At 51.9% G+C, this 16100-nt stretch overlaps 1 protein-coding gene across 1 annotated transcript in view; it reads left to right on the top strand.

Moving 5' to 3' along the window:
* Positions 1–12547, top strand: part of FBXO15 (F-box protein 15) — a 40580-nt gene extending 28033 nt beyond the window's left edge. The window contains exons 9-10 of the mRNA XM_036245976.1: positions 8247–8371; positions 12197–12547. Coding sequence (XP_036101869.1) covers positions 8247–8371; positions 12197–12466 — 395 coding nt within the window. The 3' untranslated portion in view covers positions 12467–12547. The remainder of the gene's footprint in view (positions 1–8246; positions 8372–12196) is intronic.
* Positions 12548–16100: the final 3553 nt, after the last annotated feature.

The raw sequence follows: 16100 nt of genomic DNA, 5'->3' as shown, positions 1-16100 counted from the left end.
TGTTTCTCTGTGTCCCCCACAGGCAAGATGTTTGAAGCTTACTCGTGTATTTTGTTATGAAGATATATGTTTCATCCCTAACATAAAATTTCTTACTAATGAGCTTTTATCAAAGACTTCTTAGTTATTTTCATCCATTTATTCTTTTACATGTATTTGATAATTACTTGGCCAGATTTAAAAATATCTCATTTGCATTTTGATCAGATTTGTGTTAAATATGTACATTAATTTGGAAGGAATCGACATATTTTATTTAGGGTTTTGGACTATCTCTTCATCTATCTAAGTTGGGAGAAATGTTCCTTATGTGGGTCCTGCATCTCCCTCTGCTCACTGATGCTTCCTTTCTCACAAAAAATTGTGAGAAATTTTTTTAGGCTATGTTTCCATTATTTGTTTGTTAGATTTGTTCTGTATCCTGTAGAGTTTTTGCAATATGTTTCTCATTAAAATACTGATTAAATAATAAATATTCAATGCTTACTCTTTAAGGCATAACAGGCAATGTTGAGGGGATAAAAGAAGTTATGGGCCTTAGAAACTTCTTTTTTCCTACCGAACATGTGGGGTTGTTCTTTTAGCCCAGACAGTGTGGCTCAGTGGTTAAGCATTGACCCCTGGACCAAAGAGGTCACTGGTTCGATTCCCAGTCAGGGCACATGCCTGGGTTACCCGCAATCTCCATTGGAGGTGTGTAGGAAGCAGCCAATAGATGTGTCTCTCTCATCAGTGTTTCTGTCTCTCCTTCCCTCTCTAAAAATCAATAAAAACATATTTTAAAAAATTGTTTTAAAGTATTTTTTGTTTCAGATTTTTTTGCATATAGCATGCTATCTCATTTTTATTGATTCCAAAAATAGATGGCTTTTTTTGGTTCCCTGTGTTTCTTGATACTAATTACTTTCTATGTTTCTGGGTCGGCTTATGTTCCCTAAGCATCTGTCATAATGGGAAGGCATTAGAAATAGTGCAGTCCTGTCTGGGTGGTGATTTCCTGGAAGAATTAGAAGAGATCATTCCTTATAGCATCTTCATTGCTGGTGGTTAGTACATTTCCCCTGCTCGGTCCGCCTGGTGACCCGTTACAGGAAAGTCAGCATGACACAGCTCTGCGCAGAGTGCAGACCCAGCTATCCATCTGCCCCTCAGAGCTCGTCAGGGTCGGCGGCTGGGAGGCTGCGGGGGGTGCGTCCTGTGTGAGACGCCGCCGTGGGCTCCTTGTCGAGACGCAGGAGAAGTTCCACATGGCAGAGCACTGGGCTGGGGGCCTTTGCAGCTCGCAGGCGGGGCCCTGGAGCCGGTGCCCTGGCCCCGGGCACGTGAGCTGTGTGCTCCGTGCTCTGAGGGCCGTCAGGGGAGCCCTTCGCCTTTCCTGCATTTCTGCACCGACTGCTGCTTCCGGTTCGACCTCCACTTTTGATTTGCTCTCTCTCGGGTGATTTGAATTCCTGTAACCATTTAAAAGGAAGGATATGAGTTTCTACAATTTTTATTCTGTGCAGATTTTTGTTTTCCATCATATTACTGAAATAAGATTTTGTGACCTTTTCGTAGATATGTATTAAGGCGATTGTGGAAATAGAGTCTCTTACTTAAAACAAGTTGTTCGAGGAGGATAAGTCTGATAAGAAACATAAGTAAGGGGCGTCCTCCTTTTTGGTGTGAATTTGGTTGGCGATGGGACTCTGGATCCCCGCCCACTGAGCTTGGAGCTGCTCCTCAGATCACAGCCGTCTCACCTCGTGACGCCTGTGCCCGACTCCTACTGGACTGTCGGGGTGTCTTCTCACTGTTCCGGCTCTCTGATCCCTCCCGCTTCGCCCTTCTGGGTGCACAGCCCGGGCGATACTGTCAGCCTCTCACCCCCTTTGCCCCACAGAGCCCCTTCCCTGCATGTCCTGGCTGCCCTCCCTGGTAACCACAACCACACTCGCCTTTATGTTGCTCTTCTAACTTCTTGAACGATCAGCAGTTCCTGAGGGGAAATTACAAATGTATGTCCATTGGGGCTGCCCTTCCCAAGAACAGCTCTCCCCCCCAACCGAACCCCAGCCTCACTGCACTTCTAGGCTCTGGCCGGTCAGGAACGCAGCCCTGACTCAGCTCCGCGCCAGGTGGATGGGACGCTGCAGCTCCAGCCTGGCTGCTGCCCTCCGGGGGGAGCAGCGGGCTGGCCTGGGCGTGTTTCTCGGGGACACGGGAAGAGAGGCCGAACAGCTGGAGAGCCCGAGACAACCGTCTCCTCTCCCCGTAAACGTCTTCGGACGAACCAGCCTAGAAAAGATAATTTATGCTCAAATGGACGGAACTGATAGAAAATGGTTCAGAGGCATGCATGGGAAATAAAACTGTGAAAAATGCCAGTGTGACCCTATAAATACATCAATAGAAAAAGCTATTTTTAAACACTATTGAATTAACGAACAGTACATTTTTAAAGAGTGTGAGTTCATACTTTGTTCTCTTTAAAATCGAGTTAATTGTCACCGGTATCAGGAACAATACGACCAGCAAATGTGGCCTGTGAGCGCCCTAGTTACTGCGAAAGAAGTAGGGACCCCGTGGCTCAAAGGATGATTGGAGATTATTGATGTCATAACATCCCCAGGCCTGCGCTGGGGAGGGCAGTTTTCTACAGCTTTAGAAGTTTTATTTTCCAGTCTCTCCAAATCATTGGGGAGACTTCTATAACGAACAAAAATGGGAGAGAGAGTTGTGACCCTTATCACATCCTGCGACCTCTCTTGCTGTTCCGTGATCTTTGTTTATATATGGCCACTTAAATTTCACGTAGATCAGGGGTTTGGAAAATGACAGGTACCTGAAAATAACTAGCTGAGAGAGAGAGAGAAGGCGTGGACATGCCTCAAGGAGACTTACGTGAGAGCCCTGATCGGAGCGGGGACGCAGACTCCTGTCCTGGGCGTCCGGCCAACAGTCACCCACCCTGTTATGCGTTACCTCCCGTAGCTCTGGCTGTCCGCAGCTTTGGGCTGTTCATGCTCCGTGGCAAGTATTTCTGAGTTTATAGGGGCTCCCGACCTCTTCACCCGAGGTTCACACATGCACCTGAGAGTTGCGACGGATGTCTGTTCCATTTGTCCGTGTGCTGCTGACCTCAGAGGGTGGGCTGGGGTCCCATCTCATTCAGTTTCCCTTCCTGGGATTTCTCTGCTCGGTCAACCGTGTTCTGTTTCTCCTGCTTCGGGAGTTCTGATCTGACGGAGCCCCTTCGCCTTGGGAAATCCCTCCTCCGGCTGCCAGTCTCCTCTCCTCATGTTTGTCACTCCTCACCTTTTTATTTTTAAAGTGTTTTTATGAATTGATTTTAGAGAGAGAGGAGAGGAGAGAGAGAGAAACATTTTGTGCTGTTCCACTTATTCATGCATTCATTGGTTGAGTCTTGCACGGGCCCTGTCTGGGGACCGAACCCACAACCTTGGCGAGTTGGGACGATGCTGTGACCAAGTGAGTGGCGAGGCAGGGACTTCCCACCTCTTCTGTTTTCTATGTATGAGGCAAGAAGATGAGCTCTGATCATAGCTGAGAAATGAGACATGTCAGAAGGGCCATGAACGCCCCGTGGAAGATGTGAACTCTCTTCCCAAAGACGGTGGGTTACTTGGAACCAGACCTGACATGCAGCAGTAATTCAGGGGAGTTAGGTGTCAAAGGGTGAGCAGCAGGGGTCAGAGCAGGAAGAGAGTGTAGGGAGAAGGGCGCTCCCAGCCGCAGAGGTGACTGTGAGGACCCAGACTGGGGCTTGGCCAGAGGCACAGGTTGGATGGGGAAGGGCGGTGCAGTGAGTAGGGACCTTCCCAGGAAGGTCGGCACAGCTGACAGCTCACCTGTATTGAGTGCTGCTTGTCCTGTAACTTTTTGTTTTGATCGAATTTCCAGTTTAGAAAAAGTTACGGGAAGAGGACAGGAACTTGCCCAGACATCTTTCCAATGTTTTTCTCCCTGGATTTTTCTGCTTGTTCTAGGACTTCATGTGAATGGATCACGCAGGGTGCACTCTTGTTCCTGGATCCTTTCGCCATGTTCCTTCGTGCCCGGGTTCTTCCCGGCAGCAAAATGCCTTTGGGTGTTGTCCGTGCAGTGCAGGCGCCCTTACAGAGGGGTATTCCCCTGACTGAGCCACGGCGGTTTGCTCCCCCATCTGTCTGTGGACAGACAGGACCTGTGGGTTGTTTTCTGCTTCGAGCTCCTAGGAATAAAGCTGCTAGGGAATTCTGGTGAACGTCTTTTTTTGTGGACATATATTTTGATTTCTCTTGGTTATGTTCTTAGGGCTTGGAATTGTTGGGTCTTAGGAAAGATTTATGTATTAAAATTGCCAAACTTTGTTATGTATAAGAATGCCAGACTTTTTTTAATGTGTAAGAAAATCTTATGTATAAGAATGCCACTCATTTTTAATGCGTCAGGAAATTTTACGTATAAGAAATGGCCAGACTGGTTTTGGAAGTTGCGCCACCTCATGCTCCTCTGGTCAGTGTGGGGATGTCCTAGCTGCTGCAGGTCCTGGCCAGCATTTGATGCTGCTGTTCTTAGGGTAGCTGTCTCCCGGGGGTGGTGATGGCAGCTCCTGCTGGGTTCTGTTTGCATATTCTGATGGCCAGTAATGCTAAGTACTTTTTAATGTGCTTATTAGTCACGGCATATCTTCTTTCTGAAGTATCTCTTAACTCTTTTGCCTTTGTGAAAATGAATGAGTTGTTTGTCTCTTTATTTCTGCATTGTAGGAGTCCTTTATGCATTCTGAATACCAGTACTTTTTCAGATACATATTTTGCACATACATTCTCCCAGTCGACAGCTTGCTTATTCATTTAAATATCTTTTAATGATCAGAAAGTTCTCATTTTGATGAAATCTAATTTATCAGTGTTTTTTTAATGATTGTTTTCTTTTTTCTGTTTTAAAACTCTTTATACCCCGGGTTGTGGGGATATTCTTTCTTTTCTTTCAGCTGTGTTTTGGTTTTAGCTTTTACATTTAGGTCTGTGATCCATCCTAATTAATTTTTGTGTAACCTATTAGGTATGGGTTGAGGATCATATTTATTTTCCCATATAGATAGCAAGTTGTTTTTTGTACCACTTGTGAAAACACTTTCTATTCTCATTGAGTTATTTTGATGTTTTTTATAGAAAAAATCAGTTGCTAATACCATGTTGGTCTATTTCTGGTCCCACTTCTTCTGTTTGTGTCTTTATAGCAACACCAGACCCTTGTGCTCGCTGGAGCTGTGCAGTAAGTCTTGAAGGCAACCTTTTTCTTCTTCTCAAGATTGTGTGGTTATTTTAGGTTCTTAGCATTTCCATACAAATTTTAGAATCAGCTTGTCAAATTATATTCATTTATTTATATATACTGATTGTTAACAAATTACCTATTAAAATGCCTGCTGGGATTATGATTGGGATTGCATTAAGTCTATAGATCAATTTGAATAAGTGGATATCTTAACAATCGTGAGCCTTGTAGTCCATGAATATGGTACACCTCCACTGTTTGCTTGGCAGCAGACCAACCTTTAGAGAGAATATGATTGTTGAGATAATGCATGTCAGGTGCTTGGCACGTTAACCTGTGTAACAGCCTGCCCTGTCATGTCCATAGTTATTGTCAGTTCCATTGGTCTCCACAAAGCTTTATAAAGTACTTCCTGTCCGTGTCCCTGTGTAAGTTCCCTTGAGCTTGCCCATGGTTGCACAGCCAGTGAGTGGCCGGGCAGGGTTTGAGTGAGGTCTGGGACTCCCAAGGCCGTGCTGGCGCGTGCATGTCCCCGGAAGCCGTGTCGGTGAGCCTGGGGTGGCATTTCCCTGCATTGGGCATAGTCTTCCTGATGGGTGAAGTTAGACTCATTAGGAGGGTTTCAGGAACAGGAATTCCGCGAGGGCGTGTCCGCTCCCTCACGACGTGGTTCCAGGGCAGCTTGGGAGCTTGGGAACGGGCGGGAGTGAGCGGGACTCACAGACGGAGCGATTAGCAGACATTTTGGGGAGCTATAAATGACCCCCCCGCACGTTCCCTCTCATTTGCAGACTTTCTCCATTGGCAATTATACAAAAGCAGAGCTTCCTGAGCATGTAATCTGCATTATACAGTCTCAGCCAGTAAACCAGTAGGTGGTGGTTTCCCCTTGTGCATGTATGTTAATCTGTTACAACGGGGACTCCAGACAAGTCTCTGCCGCTTGCCAGCAGTGTGTCCCGGGGCAAGGCCCTGTCCACCGCGCTGCCTCCTTCATCTGTGGGTTCAGAAAACTAGGATACTCTGTACCAGTGCTGTTTTTCATTTTTATTTAGTTTTTGTTAATCTTCACCTGAAGATATTTCCCATTGATTTTTAGATAGAGTGGAGGGAAGGGTGGGAGGGAGGGGGGAGAGACAGAGAGAGAGAGAGAAACATGGTTGTTCAAGAGAGACTCATCTGCCGGCTGCCTCCCGCACAACCCAGCGACGGCCGGGGATCAGACCTGCAGCCCGGCATGTGCCCTTGATCGGGAATCGAACCTGAGACCCTTTGGTCCACGGGCGACACTCTAACCACGGAGCCAAACCAGCCAGGGCTCATGGTGTTCTTTTAAGGTGAGGTTTAAAGTAGTCTTCGACACTACCGCACATGAAGCATGTAACACGTGGTGGGTGGACATAAGTACTCAAAGTTACCGCCTGGCTTACATCACACTCTCACACCCACCTCTGTGCGCAGACTTCAGACGTAGGAGGAGCTTAACTCTACCTCTCGCGTGCACAGCGGCGACGGGGCTGGCGGGAAGCACGCTGACCTTTCGAGATGCCGCCAAGGTTGCAGCCGTGGTTGGGAAGGGGTGTCTGGTGATGACAGTAACAGAGTCCTTGCTTCACGCAGCGACTTCACGGTCATTAGCTCCGACATTGCCAGTGAGCCGTCGCCGCTGTTGTGCGCGGAGTCCGTTCTCGGCAGTGTCCCGAGGGACAGCCGCATGGACAGTGCAGCCCCGCCCTCTGTCCGCACGTCGGCTGCGCCCGCGGGGGCCTCTCGCTCCTGCAGGCGGCCGCGCAGGAGAGCAGCGGGCCGAGCCGCATCTGGTCATCCAGACTGCCATCTCTGCGCCGCCGCCATGGCGACAGCGGCCGCCTGGGAAGGGCCGTTCATTTGGCATTCACTCCCACACCCCGGGCAGGAGGGACGCTGCGCATTTCTAGCTAATTACTCAGCAGCCTCCGTCCTGGAACAGAAGCCAGGCCGGCCGCGGCAGCCTCCCAGCACCCTCCTGCAGGGCCCCCAGCCTCTGTCCCGAGGGGTCTGTCACTAAAAGCACCTGGTGCCCCAAGAGGCTGCTGGCAGAGCGCGGGTCTTCATCTGGCTGCACCTGAGCGAGCACACGGTACTTTCCAGAGTAGGGCTTTGGTGCCCAGGCAACTGGGCTTTGGTTCTGTTTTATCTGTGACAGCACCAGGCGAGGGTCAAGGACACGCTCTTCTGGTTCTTCCGCCATCGGCTCTGCCCGTGACTCACATCTCGCCTTTGTCCAGGAGTCTGTCCTGCAGAAGTTGCTCCTCCAGGGAGGGTGCTGCTACGTTGTCGTGGTGACGGGCACCTTTCAGGGCGTGAGGAAATGGGTGGGTGTGTGAAGCTCAGGTGCCGGGAAAGTGGAACGTGCGTGGCCGGGTTGTGAGGCCCTGGTGGCCAGCTTGCTCCCGGGTGCTCTGCGCCGATCAGCGGAGGGCAGCGCCTCTGGTCACACGCACGCGCCGGGATGCACGCGTAGGGCTTTGGCTGGTTGAGAGCGTGTGCAGACGTGTTCATTGTAGGTGTGCGTCCATATCACCAGCCCCCCACACCCGCACTTCTCAGACCTCTGTCTCGCGCTCCCCACGTTCATTCCCTCTCTGGGCCATTTCTGGGCTCTGCTTTCTTCGATTCCACAGTTCTCCTTTTCCATTTTCACTGCTGTGAGCTTACATCAGAAGAACCTTTGCCTCCTTAGCATCAGTGACAGGTGGGTGTCCAGTTCACCCCAGGCATCTCCCCCGCCTTTTCAGAGCACCCGTGCATTTTGCTGTCTCTGGGGCGCAGGTGCCCTGCCCTGGCTTCACGCCAGATGCCCGGGTGAGCAGTGCTGGGCCCCCTCCACCAGGGCCCTGGTGCTGAGCCTGAGGTCCTGGGTGCAGCGGCGGACCCGCAGAGTCTGGGCTTCTGGTCCTGCATCTGTATGTGGTAATTTAAAACATATTAAATCTTTTCAGGATGTATTGAAAATGGATACGCGAAGCTCATTGTGATACATTTTCAAAATAGCGCAGAACATCTGCCTCTTGTCGGGAAAGTCGGCCTCTCGTGGAGAACTGACGTTTTTGATGGCTGTATAAAGGTAACCGGCCGCTTTCTCCCTTACGGTCCCTGGTCTCTGTGTAGTAAACATGTCTGCTGATGTGTGTGTACGTAATACTGCTTTTAAGGTCCTGGGTGCACCGTTCTGGTGGCCCGGGGTCTGTGCCCGTCCCTTAGCCACGCCGGCCAGGCGGTGCCCTCGTCGGCGCTCCGGAGCGCGGGCGGAGGAGGGGCAGCGGCAGCCGCAGCAACGCAGAGCCCTGTGCTGACTTCTGCGCCCGGCAGCCCCTCTGTCCCTCTGTTCTGTGGAGAGAGAGTGAGCTGTGGGGTGGGCCAGGCGAGTAGCATTGACTCGAAGCGTCTTATGTTCAGAGCGTTTTGCAGTTATGTCCAGGACACAGCTATTTCCTCGAGCAGTGACATCACCTTGTGTCCATCAAAAGTTAGCCACGGGGATGGGAGAACGGAGTTGGTGTTTGGGAGTCGGCAGGGAAGGGGGAGGAGGAGGAAGAGCAGGGATGCCCTAACACACCCCTTTCCTTCCGGGGTCCTTGTGCCATGGCCCTTCCTGGTCTGTGTTCCTCTCCAGCCTCACTGTGGGGATGCTGGGGATGTTCACGGTCGGCGGCTCAGTCTCCTGTGAGTGCGGAGGGAGTCCGGAAGTGTGGGCACCTGGCCAGAACTGTTAGTGACGCCGACTGAGGCCAGGAGCAGCATGCCGCTGCTCACACTGTCGCTGAGCACTCGAAGGACTTGACTGTCAGATACAGTGACCTCGAGCAGCGCAGAGGTGGGCACCAGCTCTCCTCACAGCTGGAAGTCCACACGTGACTGTTGACTCTCTGACAGTGAGCGGTTCTCAACTTGGGGGTCGAATGACCCTTTCACAGGGGTCGCCTAAGACCATCGGAAAACACACATTTCCAAGGGCGATTCATAACAGTAGCAAAATTACAGTTACTAAGTAGCAACGAAAATAACTTTATGGTTGGGGGTCACCGCAACATGAGGAGCTGTATTAAAGGGTCGCGGCCTCAGGAAGGTGGAGAACCGCTGCTCTAAGGCTTACTCAGAGCCTACTGATGCCTGGGAGCTTCACTGCAAACATCTACAGCTGACGAACACGTACCGTGTAGAGTAAACGTGTTACAGACTGTGGTCTCGCAGTAAAGTGAGCTAGAGACAAGAACGCGTTACAGAGATCACGAGGAAGGGACGTACACGGACAGACTTACTGAAGACATCACGCGCAGGTGGCCGGCGCGGGGCAGACCCGTGCTCAAGGTCAGCTGCGCCTCCTCTTGAGCCCCTTGCAGTTCGGTGTTGTGGAGTGTTTTGAAGATTGTCACATACAAAAGAATGTTAAAGACTACCTTCTCGGTTTCCTTCCCTGCCTTCCCAGGGGCATCTCCTGCTCACAGTTCTAACCACCATCTCAGTGCTGGTGGGTTTGGCTGGGGTTTTCAGTAAGAAAACTGAGCAGCCACTCGACAGCAGTCAGATGGGGAGGGGTGAAGGGAAAGATGGGTGTGGACCACCCACCACCCTATTACCTGGGAGTTGCTGTGGCCACACGGCATCCTTCCTCAGATGGCCTTGCTGGTAGCTGCTGCTTCCACACGGCTCCAGCCGCCGGAGCATGAGCATCTTCCGGATCTCAGTGCCCAGCGGCTGCAGCGTGGAGGGGCCCTTCTCCCTGGTCCGTGTGAGCTTGGGGTGCTGGTCATGCCAGAAGGAGAGTCTACGATGCGGGCGCTGTCATCAGGCTGGTCAGTGTTGCCCCAGGACCTGGTCAGGCATCAGGACCAAGGTCCAGGATGGGGGAGGGGCTGGGGCCATGTCGACAGACACCCCTCTTAATGTGGTCAGGGGCTCAGCTCTGGTCTGCACCTTTGCTGTCAGGGGTCAGGGATATTTCACATGGGCCCGCTCTTCACCCCGGTCTCCAGAGGTAGGGCCAGTGCACCTGGGTCACTTACCAAACATCTCATTTTTCTCAACTTTTGGAATGTTTGTGTCTTGTACGTTTCTCCAAGGTATACATTTTGTAATGTTTGTGTCTCGTACGTTTCTCCAAGGTATACATTTTGTAATGTTTGAGTCTCGTATACATTTTTTGAGTCACGACTCTTTGACCTGATCATTCCACATCGTCAGCACTTTGAGCCCCATTTAGTTGAGTGTGGATCTCTGAAAGCAAGTTTATGCTGCCGTCTGCAACACCTCTCCATGTCTAATTACATTGTTACCTGTGCTCAGTCTATACCGATGGCTAAGAATAAGCGTTTCAGCTGCAATGAATAAAACACTGATACAAGGCACAGTTATGGCAGGTAATGAGCTACGTCTGGAAAGGCTAGTGTGAAAAGAGTTTACCCTTGATGTCACCTTGATGTCCTGAGAACTGAATACTTGATTCTTGAGAATGAAATAAAATATATTATGTGAACTGCTTGGATCAGTGCCTGGTACACAGAACATGTTAAAAGTGCAGCTCACATTGCACACGTGTGTTGGTAGCAGCATCATGCACAGTTAACCAAGAGGGAAGACACCCGGTGTCCACGGATGGGTGCGTGGATGAGCACAGTGGAACACACCCAGTGGAACACACCCAGTGGAACAGCACCCTGCCTGACAAAGGGGGACGTCTGGCTCCCGCTACACCATGGAGTACTGTGAAGACATGATGTTAACCAATAAGCCGGACACAGAGGGACACACACTGTAGGTTCCACTTATCTGAGGACCCGCAGGAGTCAGATTCACAGAGACAGAAGTGGGGCGGGGGGATGGGAGTTGTTGCTTAATACACTTGGCCAAGGTTTCAGTTTCCCAGGACAAAAGGAGTTGGCAGTGGGCGGTGATGGCCGACAGTGGGGATCTGCTCAGTGCCGTGAGCTTAGGTCGTACACTTAGAATGGTCATGTGTCCTTGACCATGATGAAAATAAAGTATAGCTCAGTAATATCATTGATACATAGAAAACAGACTCACAGCCGTCAGAGGGAGGAGGGTTGGGGGACTAGGTAACAAAGGTGAAGGGATTAAGCAAAGAACCCCCCCCAAAACACATAACAAAAGAACCAATACCTCCTGCATCCAGACAGCAGCATGGCGGTCACAGCAGAGGAGGGGAGACAGGGCAAAGGGGATGAACAGTGATGAAAGGAGACTTGGCCTGGGTGGTGAACACACAGGACAGTGTACAGATGACGTGTTGTAGAACCGTATACCTGAAACCCGCATAATTTTATTAACCAATGTCATCCCAATACACTCAATAAAAACACAGAAATAACAATTACAATTAAGATACAATGATCAGTATCTCCAGTTCTCTCTCCTGCCCCTGATTTGAGTCCCCTCCCACGATGTCCTTTAGATCCAGCATGTCTGAGCCTGACACGCTGCTTCTCCCCAAATCCTCCTCTGTGAGGGGGGTGCGGAGGAGTTCAGACCCCTCACCCTCACCCTCACCTCCGGGGACCAGCTTCTCAGTGTATTCTCCCTCTCCCCTCCTCTCCTGTGAGCCGTTAGGCGGCTCTGAGGGCTTGCGCCATCTCTCCACCGGACCATCACCCCACTGCTCTGGTCCCTCCATCCCACCTGTCTTCACTGCACGGTGGCGTGAGCGGGGTGCACAGGTGCAGTGACGGATGGGCCCACCTGCCCAGCCGTGTCCCGGAGTTTCCAGTCCTGCACGCGGGTCACGTTCCCTCACGCTCTGTGCGTGTTCTGTGCCCTCCTGTGATTTTGTTGTCTCTTCCTTCCTCCTCCTGCTCCTCGACTCTGCCTCGCTGGCACGTCTACGTTTACAGTCCGGCCTCTCGGTCCTCACTCGCCGTCTGTGCTTGTTCCGCAGAGCTGTGCCGTGATGGACCTGACTCTCCTGGATGAGTACAGGAAGCCCTTCTGGTGTTTCAGTTCCCCGGTGTGCATGCGGCCTTCTCCCAGCCCCTCCGGCGGTCCTCATTTCGCGGGAGAGACTTACTGTATTGAGCACAAGGACGCGGCGGGGACCGTGCACGTGCAGCTGGTGTGGCTCGAGGAGACGGAGGAGTACTTCATCGTCAGCCTGGTCCTCTACCTCAGCACAGCGAGGATAAACCGCTGGTTCGGGACCGAGTACTGAGGGTCAGCGGGGCGGCCGTTGTCGCTGTGTGTGTGTTTACTTTGGACTAACCAGATTTATTCTTGGGGTTGGAAGTCAAAATAAAACAGTAGTCCATTCGATGTCTTCTCATTTCACACGAGAAATGATGATTGTTGGGTCATTTTGAAGTTAACGTGCAGAGGATTAAGTTAAATCTTAACAACATGAAAACAGCACACCCTGACAAAACAGTCATTCAAATAAAAAAGATATCTGCTTCTGTTCTTCCCTTCAATTGAAACCAAGTGATTCTGTTTCAGCATGTGTGTGTGTGTGTGTGTGTGTGTGTGGGTGCGTGCGCGCGTGCGAGGTTTTTGTTCTTTCCAGGCCTCTGATTGGATGGGGCCCACCCACTTGGGGAGGACAGTCCAGTCCATGCACCGATTCAGACATCCACCTCACCCAGAAACACCCTCCCAGTCACACCCAGAGTCCTGCTGCACCGACTGTCTTCGCTCCCCGTGGCCCAGCCAAGCTGACACGTGAAAGTAGACATCAGGTTGTCCGTGGTCACTATGGAGATGTGACCAAGTTCCAGCCACCGGCTCCACCCTGGGCCAGGGGAGCAGGCTTCGTGCAGGAGGTGACGGGAGAGCAGCCGACCCATGTTCCTCTCTGCTGTCACTGGAGGACACGTCGACACCGGGGACAGGGTGACTCCCATCGCACGGAGGGAGCGGCAAGGCAGGAGCGGAGCCCATCTGGTTTCAGCCTTTGTGCTTTTGCATCACCCAGAATGAGCAATCCTGAGAGAGAATCACGTGTTAAGACGGTGAAAGCACATCCCGTTTTAACAAACAGGTGGTTCAGACCTTAGCTCAGTAAGACCCTATGCTGCCGAGGCCTTTGTGAGGGTCCCTGGGGTCAGGAGAGGAGCGGCGCTGTTCCCGTGGTGGGGGGCAGTGGGGGCCCACAGCGCTGGACGTGCGGTAGGCGAGGACCCAGTGATGCTCCCACAGTCTCAGCCCCCGGCGGTAGGAAGCGCACCTGGGGCGTGTTGGACAGTGTCCTGCGCACTGTCCCCGGGAAGCTCTCCTGTGCATCTCCTTCGTGTCATTTTTGTAGATGGGTTTCCTCACAGGGTTTTTAGCCCTTGTCCCTTGTAACATGGGCAAGCAACTGGATTTCGCGCGTGAGGTGTGTTCTCACCTCTGTGTGCGCTGACACAGTCAATACCTACCCAGCAGAATCTGATCGTGGTGGATTTTTTTATTTTTTAGTTTTGATCGAAACTCTTATGGTAAAAAAAATGCTATAGGTTCACCATAGGTTAGGGGCCCCTCTGGCACCATGCTGGTGTCTCCGAGAGCCACGCCTGGCACAGAGTGTGGGTGGTATTCCGAAGAAGCTGGGGGCGAAGCAGGCGTCTCGGCGGTATTTTCTAGCACAGTCTGACTTCTGACTCGCACCTGGGCCTCCCCTTGGCTTGTCTGGTTAGTGACTCTCCGGGCACGGGTGTGCTCTGCTCCGGCACAGCGATTCTGACTCTTCTCCTGAGCCACCCGCAGGGTCCCAGAGAGCCACACCCGAGATGCACCCTGCTCCAGCGCCACTGAACTGTAGAAGGGAGAGTACAGAACCCCACTCCGTCTGCAGCCGGATCACTTCCAAGGCTGTTCTTGCTGGATCTCAACAGCCACCTGAAACGCATGTTCGTCATCTTAATAACACAAATTAGTCATCAGCCCAGCCTGGTGGACAATATTGCAATCAAAGCAACAGAGACGGAACTGTTTCAGCCGGAATGAGAACACAGGCACGGAGCGTAACTCCGCAATAGCGCAGCTGCATCCCACAAACCTCCAATCAACAGAGACTTCCGAGCCCCGTCGAACCCTTGCTGGCTGTGGGAAGTGTTTTTGTTGCTTAAAGGAATGTTAGCAGTGCAATTTCAGACTCAAACAAGGCAGAGAATTACAGTAATTATGGACATTTTGTGACCAGAACATTTCCAATCAAATGATGCAATTGAAGTTGTATCTCTTTGAACCAATTAGATTCTGTCTTACACATCAACTTCGGAAGAATGTAGTTGTTATTAATAAGCCATTCCGGATATCGATTCCTTCGACGAGATGGCCTATGACGTGTTCTCTCCATAAAAGTGACTCTTCAGAACAGTTAGAAGTTGCATCAGGGGCTATAATCTTGAGATGGCCCAGTGTTTTCTCCACTTCTCGTATTTATTTGATGCCTTTGAAAACGCGCCTACTTTGTTTCAGCAATCTGTTTTAAATCATACAGGAGTCAAAACTGCCCCTCCATTCTCTGTGAAGATTCTACAACCTGCTGTCTGGCTGCGGGCGCACCGTTAGGGACCCGTGTCCTCTTGTGAACACGGCATGGAGCCCGAGAGACGAGAGCAGGAGCCGGTGTGACCTGTGCCTTCAGACCCTGGGGTCCCCGGAGAGTGGGCACTGCTGTTCTCGCCTTTACACAGGGGACACTGATAGCAGAGGTGTGTGTGACACTCCGAGTACCTGACCCACAGGCCAGCATCTGTCCTCTGGGACCTTCCTCTCCCTCCGCCCCCCAGAGTCGGAATGAATCACTTAGGTTAATAGTCTCTCTCAGGCCAGTGGCACGGAACACACTCCGCTGTGCCGTGGCCGGAGGAGGGTGTGCTCAGTCCTTGGGTCCCCTCCTAGGAAGACCCACCTAAGTGAGGTCTCTGCAGGCAGGTAGCCTCCAGGCATCTGGGGCTCATGAAGCTCTTTGGGACGCGCCGGGACTCAGCACAGCAGTGGGGGTCCTTCGCCATGGGGACAGAACCCGTGCCCAGGAGTCAGAGCAGTGCTCCTCCGTCACATGAGTCTTCGCTGTCCCTGAGGGGCGAGGAATGAAGTGTCCCTGCAGACAGTTCGTGGGTGAGAAGCCAGGAGAGGAAGCGTCCATGGAGGGGTCTGCCTCCAGGACTGGAATCCACCCTCCATCCCCTCTCGGCTCACGAGCTGGTCGCTGAGACAGATGCCACACAGGTCAACACTGGAGCGAGGTCCATGACTCAGTGACTGCTGCCTGTCCCCGGAGGAATGGGCTGAGTTTTCTCAGTGGAGGGGGTGGGTTCTTTTGTGTTTAGAAGCCGGCAATGGGGAGGCATGGAGGTAACTCCTCATCTTCCTCAGGGAGTGGGTCTTCCTGCAGCTGCTGGGGGGGCAGGGGAGTCTGGGTGGGGGTCCCCACATGGGCACGCAAGCCTGCTCAGGACCTGCCTCAGAGCCAGGGGTTTGTTCCTTTACGTCTTAGAACGCAGTGGGTTGGCCTCGAACCCCTCCCCGGGGCCCTGGCGTGTTCTCGCCCTTTCTCCCTTTCTGAGACAGCTCAGGGCAGGAGAGTCACAAACGCGGCCACTGTCTACCCGATTGTCCCGGCGAAGGACACCTGACTGGCCGCTGGCCAGCTGGGCCACTGCGTTCCTGACGTGACACCAACGCGTTCACACGTGCTCGCAATACACGCACTCCTGGGTGGGAGTTAAATGAGTTAAATTCCTGTTCGTTTAAAAAGGCATGCGTGCCGATCAGTCCTCTGCAAAGGACTTGGCCGTGTCATTCCCACGTCCCCGAGGGCCCATCTCCACGCGCTCCTGCCCGCTGTGGATGACAGCCCTGGG

The sequence above is a fragment of the Molossus molossus genome, unplaced genomic scaffold, assembly GCF_014108415.1.
Source record: "Molossus molossus isolate mMolMol1 unplaced genomic scaffold, mMolMol1.p scaffold_m16_p_6, whole genome shotgun sequence".
Taxonomy (NCBI): Eukaryota; Metazoa; Chordata; class Mammalia; order Chiroptera; family Molossidae; genus Molossus; species Molossus molossus.
This window is presented reverse-complemented; position numbering and strand designations above follow the sequence as displayed.